Consider the following 15,949-nt stretch of genomic DNA (forward strand, 5'->3'; position numbering starts at 1 on the left):
TTCAATAATACGAGAGCTTTCCTACGAGCAGGCAGAAGCTGCTGATATGTTAAAGTGGAAGTCTCCTTCACTTCAAAACTGTAAATAAGTTATTTTTATAGACATTAAAATGATGGCGAGGCAAACCGCGCGAGAGAGCAGTCAGCCCACCTGTTACTATCAGGGATACCTGGAGAAGAGGTCGTTCAAAGATAAGGTAACAGTTGTTTTTGTTTTTCTGTGCTAACTCCATGAGACAAGGTTGTCTTTGTTGAATGCAACAGGTTGAAACGGAAACGGACTGCTTGTTTTATTATTACTTTTTGTTTTGATGGTTATCTGCACTGGTGGAGGAAGTATTCAAATCCTATATTCCAGCCAAAGTACTAATACCACACTTTGAGTATATGAAGACCCCATTATAAGTGAAAGTCCTTCATTGGAATCCTTAAGTACAATGATGTTAGTATTATCAGCTAAATGTATTCTGTAGTAAAATGTTCCCTGTGAATTTCTATTATAGCCCATTTGATGATTTTGCATATTGTATTACTGTTGCATTAATATTCTCATTAACTGTTTTGTAGTTTAATCTATATAGCAATACATCATCATAATATGCTTGTAGCGTCCTGCTTTTTGTTTCTCCTGAAACATTTATTCGACATGAGGTCAGATTTGTAAAGATGCATTTTTCAGATGATCCAAAATAAAAAAAGTAGAAGCATGTTCTCAACACATAAAGGAAACACTGTATCCTTTGGTGTATCTCAAACTTAAAAAATATATAGTACCCAAAGCCGTCGCACAAATGTTGTGCAGAAAATAAATACCGTTGAGATATTGTTGTGTGTATAAAGCTGCACAACCTTGACCTTGTAAAATGTAATTCCACCGCTGGTTATCTGTAGCTTTCAGGCTTTTTAATCTGTGTTATCATAATGCGTCACAGGAAAAAAGAAGTAATCAGAACCAGCTTTAAGATGTTTACCAAAGATTAGGTGTTAAGGCTTTAGATTATACCCTTAAGTGACTGTATGTGCGCTATCCCTATTTTATTGTTTTATTGTAGATGTATCTGTTGATTTATTTTTTCAGTTAAATTATCAATAGTTATAGCATTCAGCAAATTGTGAAAAATATCCTCTGCAAATTCCTGAAGCACAAGTTGAAGATGTCTTGCTTCATCAGACCGACGCTATATGAAACAGATATTTAGCATCCAGCAAAACAACAAATCCTCACATTTGCAAAACAACTAAAACAAAGAATTTATTGTCGTTGATCAATTATTATTGACACATACATGTCCTCAAATAGGTACGCATGTAAGACTGTGTATGTCCTATGCCTGTGTGCATCTAGCTCAGTGTATCTCTGTGCGTGTGTGTGTGTGTATATGTGTGTGTCTCTTATTACACAAATGTTAGAGAGAGACAAAGATGTGAATGACTGGCATCCCAACAATGTGCAGGTATCTGCCATTCCTGTCAACGTTTGGGTCATTCCAGCGCTGCATGACTCAGACTTTCGAAACATAACAAAGAAGTCTTTCTTTTTTTTAGATTGTGTGTTTATTAACACATTAATCCGTGTGGTTGTGCAGAGGAGCTGTATTTTACTTTACATCAGTATTATAGACGGTTTACCTATCTAATTGGTGCTTATTAACAAAAACCTGCAGTGTGATTGATTTTGATGCTTTATTAACCCTTTGAAAGACTGTGTGTGCAGAGGTCTAACAACAAACCATGTCAGATCATGTGTAACATAGGTGGAGCCGCCTCTCATATAGATTCTTGTAAACTGTGTAGACTTTGACAGCATCTGCGTCTCTCAACTGGTCTGACAGCAATTCTGCTCATTGTGCCATAAAGATGGAGCAAGCCCGGGAACTGAAAGAAAAGTATAGACACTAACTGGCAAGGCAGGCTCTGAAAATACCTGCCAAGCCCTCCCTGATAAGAGAGTGAATGCATCACAATGAGAGCTAAATACTAAATCAGAGGGGTTACTTTGCATTCAGAACACTTTAAAACTAACCCAGTCGCAGATTAAAGTAGGGATGTTGGTTCATCAAGTATACAGTTTTATATACTTTTATTTTAGTTAAAGTTTTTTTCAGTGCTATAAATAATACCACTGCAACAAAAAAGTTATTAACATTCATATCAACAGAAACATAATGATCTCCTAATTTGATAACTAATATTCAATAAGTAAGTTCTCATGCAAAAAGAAAAAGCTGTTTTCAGTTGCTTTTCTCTGTTTCATATAATAATCATCTGAATATCTTTGGGTTTTTGACTTACAAAAAGAGACATTTATAGACATCACATTGGGCATGGAGAAACTGGGATGGACATTTGTCACCATTCTCTGACATTTTATAGCCCAAACTATTATGAATATAGAGGATCATTTGCAGATTAATTGAAAATAAAAATGTTATAATCCTACATTAGGATCCTTGAATTGTGTCTGAAAGAGCCTCCAAATCCTGTCATATCTAAGTTTAAGTTATTTTGATTTGGTGGTTGACCTGAAACAGACGACACTGACGATCCAATCCAAACACTGAACGCTGTTATAACACACGCTGGCGTCTGTTGCGGTTAAACTTGACTCCTCAACAATGTCACCTGCACATACTGCAGGACGTCTCCCTTGAAAAAGAGATCGATGATCTCGATGGGACCTACCTGGTTAAATAAAGGTTTGAAATGAAATGACTGCGGCCATCATGTCTAATTACTTGCTGTGTATTAAAAAAACAAGCTTTATTTTTCTTTCCCTTTGTTTTTGCTCAAACAAATGTCGTTTTCCCTGCTTGGTGTACTATCTTTCAGTCGCTCATTAAGTCTCTCTCTCTGTGTTTGTGCAGACTTCTCGGAAACTGTGGGCGTGCCTGTGTGGAAACACGCTGTTCTTCTTCAACGAGAAGAGAGACAGCGATGTAAGTCATTTCAGAGATTAGGGGTTAATACATGACAGATATTTGGATGAATGTTAATTAAAGATGAATCCAACACTCTTGTGGACTTGTGTGTCACCTTCTCTCTGTGTGTGTGTGTTTCATCAGTACATAGAGAAAGTGGAACTCAGTGGGATGATCTCAATAACAGACGACGGCAGCCAGGATCGAAACCTGGACGCAGCCAGACTCAACCTCCAGATGAAGGATAGAAATATCAAATTCACTGTGAGGACATATATATAAATATAGTTAAATAAGCCTCTTTTTGTCTGAGCTATTCCTAATTTTGACAATTTCTCTGTTGGATCTACAGACTCCTAATGCTGAGGCCCGTGAGCTGTGGAAGGGCTTCATCCGCTCTGTGGCTGAGGTGGGTGGTGTTGAACTGACTTTATAGAAACAAAGAACAACACAGATTATATTTGATGAATCAAGTTTAGGATGACCCGTTAACATCAGTTCCTCATGTGCATGTCCCTGCAGCTGTCGGTACCGTCCTCCCTCAACCTGCTTCCGGGCCAGATCCTCATGCTGAAAGAGACCGTAGAAAAGGAAAAGGAAAGAATAAAACTTGCTGCTGCTGCCATTAACTCCAGCACCTACATCACCCTGCAGGCAGAGATGCCAGCGTGAGTACAAACAGGAGGCCAAAGTATTGATGCTTATGTTTGAGTGAAATACTGTTTTTATTTCTAACGTGGTAAAACTAAAAGGGATGATGTTACAAAACCCATAACCAACATTCATATTTGAGAGGAGCAATTTAAAGCTAATTCAAAAAGGATTACTTCATTATTAAATGGCTATAGTATATCACCTGCCTTTGGTTTTCCTGCTCTTCTTAATTCTGTCACTTTTACAAATAGAATAGGTAACAAGTTACAGTTTGAACAGCATACAGGACAAAAAAGGCCTTACTGTATGCATCAGACTTGTAAGTAGGAAGAAAAGGTTGAGGATCTTAATTCAAGCTTATAAAATGATTTGTATTCTAACAAAAAAAAAAAGCTTTTTCTTTAGAATTCTTGATTGATTCCTTGCCTAGAGGCATCAGGAACCTGCATCTGAGGCTCTGCGTTGTTACAAATGTGTTGTTTCACGCACACAACAGATTACCAATTAGACAAAAATGTTTCAATGCCCCCCTGTCCAGGGTTTTCTGATATACTGGATGATTCAATGATTTCTTATGGGTACATACATGTCTCCAAAAAGTATATTACATCACCTGAAAAATGCAGCATCATGAAGCTTAATTTAAGGCAGTTTTTATTTTTTTAAGGCATTGACTGTGTGGTATCTGCTCAGCTCAGTCATTGCCCCGAGATTAGGGGTTAATAAAAGACAGCTCAGTCATTGCCTGCTTGAATCTCAGACAGGATATTTGTGGTTGTTAATACACACTTTCTCCAATATATAAGCTCTGTATACGGTCTGGATTCAACCCTAGTATAGTTTTTATTTAACCTACAAAAATCAGTGTTAGTTGAGTGAAGCAAGGTTTGATTTTGTCTAATTTCTGTGTTTTCTGCTATCCTGCAGCTGTTACCATGTTGTTTCCCGTCTGGAGGCAGAGCTGCTGCTCGAGAGAGAATCCAAGAGAGGAAACTTGCTGCTGAGGCCGGGGAGGATTGTTAACTCCTTCGCTGTCACCACCAGGCAGGACCTTGAAGGGTACACACGCACACACGCACGCACATGCACACACACACACACACACACACACACACACACACGCACACACACACACACACACACACACACACACACACACACACACACACACACACACACACACACATATATATAAACTGAAAACACAGATGTTGTTACACATGCTAAAACACACATCATGTATGATCACTCAAGGCTGGCTACTAAATCATTTAAATACTAAAGAAGGACTCAAAAAATAACTAGGGTGTATACATCTTTCAGTTTCTCAGAACTTCATTTCAATTATTGATTCATTACATAGAGATGCTAATTTCAGGATCTCTGAGCTTTGACTTGGTGTGTAGGATTGCTCTCCATCAGTAGCAACCTCTTTTTCTTTTAAATATCTTGAATCACAGATCCTACACACATGTGGTTGTTGTCTTGGATGGTTATTCAATATGTTTGTTGATTTCATCTGCGTTACAATTGCCTCTCCCTCTCTTTCTCCATCAGCTCTGTATTCAGACACTATCGCATAAATCGTAAAGCTGACGGGGGCTTCGCTATTGAAGTTGACAATCCTGTGAGTATACAAAAATGCAAAGGTTAAAGGTTCTATACTGTGCAGTGTCAGGCAGATAGGACTATCGGTGATGATACAGGCATTGTCTTTATATTGCTTTATACAAATCTGCTGTGCATATACGTTCTTCTGCATATTTGAAAATGAGCTTTACCAGTCTGCAACTTGAGAAACGACTTCACATGAAACCTGGCACTTGTTAGCAAGTATTTTATTGTTCAGATAAGAGATGGAAGTTTTTTCAGACTTACTGGAACACATGACCTCCTAGAAAGGGTGAGACATTTTACCGGCAATAAAAGTGACGTCAGATGATTTAGTCATGGCAGTCACATTTTTCTGATCTGTGCTCTGTAGAAGTGTTTGACATGACTCACCTGTCACCTGTGTGCGTGCTGTTGTGTGTGTGTGTGTGTGTGTGTGTGTGGTGTGTGTGTTGTGTGTTTGTGTGTGTGTGTGTGTGTGTGTGTGTGTGTGTGTGTGTGTGTGTGTGTGTGTGTGTGTGTGTGTGTGTGTGTGTGTGTGTGTGTGTGTGTGTGTGTGTGTGTGTGTGTGTGTGTGTGTGTGTGTGTGTGTGTGTGTGTGTGTGTGTGTGTGTGTATGAGAAAGATGTTCCAGCATTCATCTAACATAGTTCCTCGTGATTTTCTAATGACATAATCAGTAATTAATTATATTATATTCTTATTGGAGTGATTGTGGTTGAGCCGAGCAAAACACAGCCTGCTTTAATTATTGTGTGTATTTTATTCTTCTTAGATTTGTTAAATAAAAGTGTTCCTCTGTGCAGATCCCCTGTGCCACACTTCATGATGTGATCAACTATTTAGTGGAAACAACGGACGGCGTTTTGATTCCTCTCATCATCGAGGAAGCCTACGAACAAAGAATCTGTACGTACAAAAGCCAAGACACTTTTGTATTCATTTTGTTTTTCACCCTACTTATTCTTCTCATTTTTTTAACTCACTTTATATTTAAGGTCACCTGTTAAGCTATGCGAATATAAATGCCCCCAAAGCATGAACATTTACTCAAATGTATACATGACTAATTTAAGTTTGGCTTTTTACAGCCTATATTCAGTCTGATAATGAAAATGGAGAGATTAGCGTTCGGCAGGCCCCGGCAAACCTGGTCCCACCGAGTGTACCCCCCAAACCAGGTAATGTGTCCATCAACAAAAACACACACAAACACAAATACCTTCACGTCAACACACTTTAATATTTGCACCTGTTTGCTTCGGTCCTGGTATGTTGTGCATACTCTACAAATAATCTTGATTCCAACGAGTTACAGTGACACAGAACATGACTTTGAGTAGAGACTTATATGAGAATACCAACCATTTCAACAACAATTAAAACAAATAAATACACTTTTTCATTTTGTATTTTATATTATAAACATGTACCTTGTAGGAATAAAGCAACAGTGATTTGTATCCATGGCAATCCTGTGCAATAAACCTGCAGTTAGCAATATAAACACTTTTATGCAATTCTTCTGTGCATGATCACGAGTATGTATTTCATAAGGCCCGACATTTTTATAAAGTCTCCAAACTTTTATATATTCACTTAACTTTCAAAATGCTGCCATACGTTTTTAGCCATGGATGTGTACTCATTTGTCTTTGTTCTATTACTAAAGAGTGCTTTTTCTCTATATGTAATATGTTAGCTTACTCTTTCTTATGGTTCGCCTCTTATCTGCTAAGTAATATTTACTGTAACGCTGTTATTTCCTCGCTGCGGGACTAATACAGGCTTTCTGATTCTGATAACAACGATGTTTTCCAGAAATGGTTTATTTGCTTTGTGAGTCCACTCACCCACGCCAACCCAATCACTCATTCTCTGTTTGTTTTACAGCCTTTGTGCAGCACGTAGCAATTCCTCTACAGAGATTGTTTTAGCTTTGAACGCTACACAAGCAGAAGTAAACAAGTCCTTTTCTTTGAGCCTTTATTTCACCATGTTAGTGGCAGTTGAGAGGAAGGAATGCCTTGTTAAGTGGAAATGTTTGAGCTACACATTTTTGACCTGATAATGGCACTACCTTCAAACTCAGGGACTTTAACTTATCCTGTGAGTAGTGAACAGAGGTGGATGAAGTACTCAGATCCTTAATCCAAGTAAAAGTAGAAATACTTGGGTCTGAAAATACTCCAATAATAGTAAAAGTAAATGGAAACGAAGGAAACTATTTGAGTATTTATTTGTATACCTTGTTAAGTATTTTGTTATTTTGCTTCTATTTATTTATTATTGTTTATATTTTTTTATTCTGTTTGTTCAATAAATTAACAAGTAAAGTACCCATTATTCACAATGGCTCTTTTGAAAGTATTATATTATTTAAGAATATTATATTGTTCTATTAGTAAGTAATAGCAAATATGTTGTTTGTCAATATGGAGACCATTTTCTTTACTGGATTTATTGTTGTTGTTGTTGTTGTTGTTGTTGTTGTACTTGAGTAAATATACTTAGTTTCTTTCCACCACTGGTAGTTGTTGGGGAATATTTAGCTTCGGTATCAAACCTTTAACCCATTCCATCACTTTCTCCTTGCACACGGCCTCGGGATATTGCTGCTATCTCTCTCCCTTAAGGAGGAGCAGTTCTGGCTCCTTGTTGCCGGTTCACAAGCTGACCTGAAATAGTTTATTGTTTAGATTCCTTCATATCGGGTGCGTAGGTCCCACTGGCGTACATTCTTGGACCATGGACGACAGTTTTAATTAGATTTAGTGCCCTGTTTGTTTAATCCTGCTAATGAAGAATGTTGATTATACACTTTGTTAAAACCTCCGACTACGGAAGAGATCTTCAGAATTGGTTTGGCAACCGCTGTGTCAACTCGTGGCTGCAGCACATGTCTTTTTCAATTCTCCGGCCGTAACTTCGTAATAAACCATCAGTGTTTGACATCAAGTGAACTCACTGTGTTTCGACTCCATTGCTCCAGAAGTTTCCATTACAGTGTGTTAATAGAAAACCATTATTGAACTATTTCACTTAAAACAACATATTTGAAGCCCAGAGGACTGCTAAAGTTGGTGGAAATCATCTTTTGAGGAAAATTAACGTCTATACAAAATTCAAAGGCAATCCTTCCAATAGACTACAGGTATTCATGTCATTGTAAAGATAAGATATGATCAACATTGTCATCCATATCCTAACGTTAACCTTTAGTAAACTGAACATACTGTGCTGTACATGATCTATTTTTAAACCAGCATAAAGCCTCGGTCTGTCTCTCAAGTGTACTGTGACGGCACCTGTTGTTGTGCCTTGTTTTTTACCTAATCCCCCTGTAATAATTATAATTACATGTCTCCTTCTCAGTGTCTCTAAGAAAACCAGAGCCAGAACCAATCGAGGAGGAGAACGTTTATCTGAATGACCAACGTGAGTCTAACTCTTCTGCCACATCAATCACTGCTTCTACCCCTCCTGCATTTGCCCTTCTGTCGTGCAAACATAAAACAGGTACGACTTCATTTTTTCCATTGCTATCACTAACTCACATCTGTGTTCAAACAGCGGAGGAGAAAGAAACAGAGTCGGAGGATTCCTCAGCCGTTCCACTCCCACGTAAGTGTTTCCTCTTCTTATATTTCCATCTCGGAAACTCACAGCTTTTTTCCTCTTTCTTTTTTTCTGGGTCAATGTAAACAAAACAGGGGTTGTTACCATAGACTGGTTGTTACACACATTCTACAAAACAAAGGAACAGACAAAAACAACAATATAGACAAAGCAGAATAATGAAATCAAACAAGACAAAACAAAGAAATGTGTTATAGTAATCTTGTTTCTAAGGGTAGTTATGTAGTGGAAATGTCTGTATGCCTTAGTGTGGAACTGATAAAGAAGACAGAGGGAAGACTAAGCAAATACAATTTTCCATTTCATGACTCTTTTTTTCCTAAGAGCGTAAATCATTGTATGTTTTTGGTCTTCCTCAGAACCGGAGAAAAAAGCTACGAGGAAAGCAATTATGCCTCCAAATCCAACTCCTGCTCCTCGCATGCTGAGCACAGCTTCATCTTCCACCTCCTCTTCCTCCTCTACAAGCAGCACTCTGAAGTCAAGTGCTTCCGCCGCACAGATCTCCCATCCCTCCTCATCAAACAGCCGGGATCTGAGGATGAGGAGACTCACAGAGCCCACCGGACAGAGTATGTACAGACTCTGGGTATTACAGCTATCAGGAGTAACATGCAAGTGCTTTCTAAGAAACGTAAGGGGCCCTAATATCATTTTTGGGGTTACATGGCTTCTTCTCAGTCGCTCTAAGAAAACCAACCCCTGAACCAGAGCCAGAACCAATCGGGGAGGAGAACGTTTAAAACTTAAAGGGGCCCTATTATCATTCTTGGGGTTTTCCCTTTAGTGTAGTGAGTTTCTCTCCCACACCCTGAAACATATCCATTGTTGGACTCCTCGATTTACTTCTGTAATAATAATAATAATAGCTTAGATTTATATAGCGCCTTTCATGGGACCCAAGGTCGCTTTAAAAGGAAGAACAGGGCAAAACAAACATAACAAAATAAAAGGCAATCAGACAACCAGTCAGACAGACAAAAACAACAAATAGATTAGGGGCCAAAGGCCTTGGTGAGCAGATGGGTCTTGAGGGCCCTTTTGAAGGCGTTGAGCGTGGGGATGTTGCGGATCTCCGCAGGGAGAGCGTTCCAGAGGGTGTGTAACTTAAAGACTTAATGTTACGCTCGCGCTTCTGTTGGCTAGCGCTCCAACACATTGTACTTGATAGGCTAAGAAGCGGGACTACTCTAAGCGGTTGGCCGAGCTAGCCAGCCAACCAATCAGAGCAGACTGGGCTCAGACAGAGGGTGACAAGAGGAGCAGCAGCACAGGCAGTATGAGAAAAATAAAGAGCTTTTTGAACATTAAAGCATGGAGACATGTCACAGTAGAGACACAAAATACAAATACAATGTGATTATACCCACAAAATCAATGTATGCTATCACTTTATCACTACAGTATTTGACCAACTATTCATTTTAACTTTGAGGTTATCTAATGATGCTCATTTCCAAAGCAAGATATCAACAGAGTATTTATCTATGAAATAGTGTTTGAATGCAACAACTATGACTGCAATCAACAATCAACTAAGAGCATACAATATCAACAATATCACATTATCCGGGGAGATCATTTTCATTAGAAATGTTTAATGCCCACGTCAACTCTTTTACTTTTTCATTTAGGATTACAGTTTGTTGTCGTTTGTTAAATTCAGTATATTAGTGTTTTGGTTTACAAGTTTTATTATGAAGATAAAAAACTGAGTTTTGGGGGAAATCAAGCATTTATCAAAAGTTGTTTTCAAATGCAAGCATATGCCTTAAAAACATTTGAGTTAAAGCTAAACATGTTCCGAACCTCCAAGAAGCTGAAGGCTTTCTTTAGATCTTAACGTGTGAAGATATCATCTCAGAGTAAATTCATGATCTGCTGTCATGTGTCCTTTAACTTAATTGCCAATAATATAAAACGCTTATGTTTTATTTTCCTCTAGTTCCTTTTGCTGCCATGTCTGAGCTGAAACTAAGGCTGGAACAGAAGGTCAGGTGTCAAGAGTGACCTCTCCTGGTGGGATCCTCTCAAAGCGTCTGTGAAACCCACCACCACCAGTGACTCAAACCAGAACACACCCCTCACCAGTCTGTTCCCCCAACACATGGGAGTGTGTAGAGCAGCTGCTTCCACACAAACAAGCTCCTTCCTCCTCTTCATCGTGACTCTGCTCCTCCTCGTCAGCTGGCTGTCGGCAGCAAAGCCTCTCCGAAGATTAACACTTTATTGATTCACCCGTCTAAGACACTCATTAGCAAATGAATCAGCTGTAACGAGGGGTGTACCTGTCACATTATCCACACCCTGTTTCTCTTGTGCATTTTGCACATTTACCACTGACTGTCCGTTTTCCCCCCATCAGACTGTATATTATTGTTTTATTGAGTAATCAACTTTTGAATTGTATTGTATATATTTGTACATAGCTAATGTACAAATATAGTCAAACAAATGTATTGCTGCCTCTCTTTACAGTCAACTGTGAATGAAGAAGAGTTGGGGGGCTAGTGTGACTATTGAAGGCAATTGTAAAACTGTCACATCATATTAAATACATGAATCAGCAACTTTGAGTATGTGCTATGCAACAGTTAGAAATCAGTTTTATGATGTTCTGTATCTGCTATATTTCCCGTGTAACAACCAGCTTTTGTTAAATAAAGCAGACATCTGTTTCTTACTTTCTTTTATTCCTTGTTGAAGCATAAATCCAAGAACAAAGTGCTTTTGCTCCTTTAATACCTCAATGGCTGACACACTATAGTGGAAAACTATTTACAATAAACTGTGACATTGTGTCAGCGAGTGAAATAAAGTCAACATAATTTTCTTTAAAGCATTGCAGGCTACAGTTATTCAGGAGATGCATACAGCGGGAGCAACATGGAGAAGCAAGACTGTAACATGACGTGGACGCTACTCAGAGGTCGGGCTGATAGGAACTTCATAACATCATTTTCCAGAATTAAACACTTTTGTTTCTCATCCTGACTAACTCTCAATACATTTTGTTAGCTGAGGCTACTTGCTAGCTATTTGTTATATTTGGATTACAGGGCAGTCCACTACTCATAATGGGATTCCTTTTCAGCAAACAGTGGTGTTTTTAGACACAATCATACTGTACAAACAAGCATTAGTGTGCAGTGAGGTGAATAGGATGAATACAGTACAGTTGTTTCCAAAATCCTGGATATCTGAGGTGCACTGACTAAAACTCACTTTTAACTTTCTGTGCAGTCTCGCTGAAAGATTAAACTCACAGCAAACATCGACTCTGAATTAAAACAGAACCTCAGCAGGAGGCTAAATGACAGAGTGGGACCTGACCAAAATAAGTAAAATGCAGTAAACGCTGTTAAGTCTGCATGCATTAGCGAGAGGTAAAATATAAAGTTTGGAATATGTGTTGTACTAAAAGAATACTGCCCTGCCAAATTACTCATCCCATTTTCTCTTGAATTCTTCAACAAATCCTTCATTTACCCGCATGCCCCCAAAGACACCGAAGAATCCAAAAACTGAATATTTTCTGAAATTCAATAACAGCAAAAATATTTAGATACATATGATTTGGAGCCCTTCATTGATTTACATTATTTCAATGGAAAACAGTTATTTTCTTGCTGTTTTTCTTTGTGGTAAATATACCTTTTATCTAGTGTAATATAAGTTGATTGACATCGTTGTTTATGCCTTTATTTTAAAGGCAGTTTTGGGCACTGGGTGATTTTGGCACATGCTGGTTATGTATATATTGGATACAGGTGGTGGTGGGATCAGCACACCAGCAAGGGCAAATGGTTTTTTACCAGGGTAAGACAAGGAATGCCAGAGGAAAGGCACAGGGCAAGAATATAGGAAAATCATTGTTGATTGGAATAAACTGCATAAATGACGTTCCTGCCTTTGGATCCTTTTCCCTGCATAAGGTTTGGTAACTAGTGCCTCAACAGCGGTTTACATTTTGAGTAGATTTTCTGTTTGATTTCCTTGTAATTTTGTCGCTGCAATACGTTTACAAACTCTAACACAACCAGTGCAGCATAATTAAAGTCAGATTTGTGTAGTCGTATGCTCACGACCTCCCTACATATGATTTTTCTTCTTTTAAATCATTAGTATTTCAAACTCTTCCACATATAAAGGACTTGCACATAGAGCAGCAAGTCTGTGCAAGTGTAAGACTCTTTATAAAGTCATGCATTAAGACTTCTCCCTGTTTTTGGATTCTTATTTCACTGTGGAGGCATGCAAGAAACACAATGTTTTCTTCAAGAATTCAATGTAGCACGGGGGGAATAATTGATGTAAAAGTTATCTTTTTGGAAGTGAAGTATTTCTTGATGATCCGTAAGTGGCAGAGTAGAGTTTGATTAAAACCTGGTTAAATAAACTACATTATATCACTAGCATTGTCTAGGAGCCGGTTATTTGGGTTAAATAGGTTGGCTGATGGCAGATTGATTACCACTAAGCTACGTTACAACCAGGTTATAATGACACTGACACAACACGTTCTTTTAACTGGAAATAGAGAGATTTCTCGCATTGAAATATATCAAAGCATCACCCGATTTGGAAATGAGAAGGAAGGCACAGGGAGAGCTGCATCGACAGTACTTCTGACAGTTTCTGATGATGGCAAGGAAGGAAGGGCAGCGGCCAGCGCTAAATCTTTGCTCTAGCAGCAGTGGGACAGTGCTAAATGATGTGTAGAGAGAAGAAAAACTAGTTCAGCTAATGTGTCTCAAGCAACAACACCAGCCGCAGTCATACACCTGAAGAGCTCTGTCACTGGCAGATGACTCACTTCTTGCCAAAACCATTTTCGTTGTTACGCTGGAACAGGTTGAACCATCCAGTGATGTAACTCTTCTATGATATGAGGCTTGGACCCCAGCCAGGGCTGAGGCGATGTTCTGCAGCGGTGACTGTGTTAAAGCAGAGCGTCCAGCAGGATAAAGTGGGGGGGGGGGGGGGGGTCTAGGTGAGGCTGGCGTTGGAGCTGCTGGTGTTGCTGTTCCTCCGCTGGCCGCTCTGCACCAGGCTGGGAACCTGCATGCCCGTCAGCACCGAGAACGTGCCGTTCCACACCTGCAGGCACCACAGCAAGAGGAAGGTTAAAACAAATCAGGTGGTGGAACAATATAGAGGATTAAAGATGTATTTAAGTACTTTTGTAAGAACGTTTCTCACCATGAAAGCTGGTATAACAGGCTGCGGGAACTTGGTTTTGAAGGTGTGCATCAGCTGTTTAGTTTTGGAGTTGTAGAACGACAGAACACCTGGAGAGAATAATGAAGGTAAATCCAACATGGTACTATATTTCTAAAAGCCAGGCCAAAATGTATGTGTCTTTTTTGTTGATTCATATATTTCAAATAGTATTAATTAGTCAAATAGCCTATAAAATGTCAAAACGTTATGTCTTGAACGATCGAGAGTTGTAAACCAAAGACATATTTTTTAACAATATAAAACACTGTTGCCTGATTTTAATGTTGTCTTCATCAATATATATTATTTTTATTCAAAAGGGGTTTTCTAATCCTAAAGAGACTTAACGGGTAAAATAAAGTTTGAATAAATATTAATAATATTTTAAAAATCTCACATTTTCAAAGATGAAACCATGGCTTCTCAACCATTTTTGCAGGATATTGAGCTTAGTGTCAATTGACAAATCAAATCTAATGTTTCTGCACTAAAGACAAATATTTAAAAAGGTCCTATTTTGCACTCACTTAATTGATTACTGCCACTCAAAATAAACTATGTAGATCTTAGCGTTTGCAACAAATCTTTTCATTAATGATAAACATTAGCGTATTTATTTGTGGGGGAAAACTTCTCAACCTACAGTAAATGTATATCTGTTCAAATGTCAACATTGACCCTTTGTGTTTGTTGTAAAAATACTGAATGTACTCTTCCAATATCAGAGTAGCACATGATAACAAAGGCCCTACGTAGCTGTGTACGTAACAGGATGTATGATTATCTAAAAGAGCATCAGGACTGTTTTAGGCATATGATAGCTATGTGACAACGATTAACATGATCATTCAGCCTCTATGGAGATATATGACATATGACAAGCATGATCATTTCTGACGTGGGCTTTAGCTAATCTGAACAAAACATTGTATACTGCTTTGAACCGGTATTCCTGCATCTTGTGACTGTGTAACTCCCTCTCTTGTATATGAGCATGTGAAGGACACTAGTCGTAGAACTAGTTGTACCATATGCTCTGTATGTGATGACTACTTCCACTCTTGCAATGATAATAAATACATGTATCCTGATATTGAAGCTCAAGCCGGTGACGAGTGATGTTTTTCTAACAATATTTATCGCACCTTCGTCGTAGTTGACGTAGACTCCGATGCGGTCGGGGATGGCGCAGTCCAGCGTGCGGGCCTTGTTGTTGTGCTTGGCGGTGAGGCTCTGCTGAAGCCAGTTGTTCAGGTGGATGCACCAGGACGCGCTGCTCTTCCCCAGCTGGTCGAAGCGTCCGAGGCTCCGCAGGGCCACGCCCACAGCGAAGGCTTTGCTCTCCTTGTCAAACCGCACCTCCCAGTAGTGCTGGCCGGCGTCGATGGAGGTGTCAGCTGTCATGAGGAATAAGCCCAGATAATTCTTAGACATGCAGTATAAACACAGTCTGATGGGTTGACTGAGAGGTGTGGTTACATGTTGTGTTAATAGTTCATCTACTTTGGGAAGAGAACATTACACTAAAATGTTTGCAGTTTCACTCGAGAACCATCAAATGTAAATCATGAAATGTGTTTATAATGAACAACATTTCCAAAGAAAAATCACTTCGCTCTCATTTTACATGTCTTCAATTAATGTAAAATTGTTCAACTGTTTTTTAGGTTTTCCAGGAAATGTGGGAACCCTGACAAGGATATCAAGTGTGTAATTGTAAGTGGGCAGAGAGTGGTTTAAACGTGGATAAACTATATGAATGATAATAACTGTTTCTCCTACTCAGAAGCATTACATTCATTACAGAAGTCAAGCAGGCTGGTCAACTAGCTTGCCTTGGTCACTGGGTAATGTAACAGGCAAGCTATCTGACAAACTCAGCAGATCTAGATGCATTTTCCAGTC

The 15,949-nt window shown here is 38.9% G+C and overlaps 2 protein-coding genes across 3 annotated transcripts in view; one reads left to right on the plus strand and one right to left on the minus strand.

The window, feature by feature from the left end:
* On the plus strand, positions 1 to 11,504 carry LOC117555128 (signal-transducing adaptor protein 2-like). The gene is made up of 13 exons (XM_034229859.1): positions 1 to 196; positions 2,864 to 2,935; positions 3,062 to 3,181; positions 3,270 to 3,326; positions 3,440 to 3,585; positions 4,499 to 4,630; positions 5,129 to 5,198; positions 5,989 to 6,091; positions 6,274 to 6,363; positions 8,558 to 8,620; positions 8,756 to 8,806; positions 9,181 to 9,393; positions 10,767 to 11,504. Exons 1-13 carry the CDS (start codon positions 110 to 112, stop codon positions 10,829 to 10,831), a joined length of 1,269 nt encoding a protein of 422 aa, XP_034085750.1. The 5' UTR covers positions 1 to 109; the 3' UTR covers positions 10,832 to 11,504.
* Positions 11,496 to 15,949, minus strand: part of fsd1 (fibronectin type III and SPRY domain containing 1) — a 12,657-nt gene continuing 8,203 nt past the window's right edge. For both annotated transcript variants that reach the window (XM_034229857.1, XM_034229858.1), the window contains exons 11-13: positions 15,190 to 15,441; positions 14,024 to 14,112; positions 11,496 to 13,921 (exon numbers count right to left, since the gene is read on the minus strand). In XM_034229857.1, the coding sequence (XP_034085748.1) occupies positions 13,811 to 13,921; positions 14,024 to 14,112; positions 15,190 to 15,441 (452 nt within the window). In that variant the 3' untranslated portion in view covers positions 11,496 to 13,810. The remainder of the gene's footprint in view (positions 13,922 to 14,023; positions 14,113 to 15,189; positions 15,442 to 15,949) is intronic.

This window comes from Gymnodraco acuticeps, unplaced genomic scaffold (genome assembly GCF_902827175.1).
Source record: "Gymnodraco acuticeps unplaced genomic scaffold, fGymAcu1.1, whole genome shotgun sequence".
NCBI classification, from domain to species: domain Eukaryota; kingdom Metazoa; phylum Chordata; class Actinopteri; order Perciformes; family Bathydraconidae; genus Gymnodraco; species Gymnodraco acuticeps.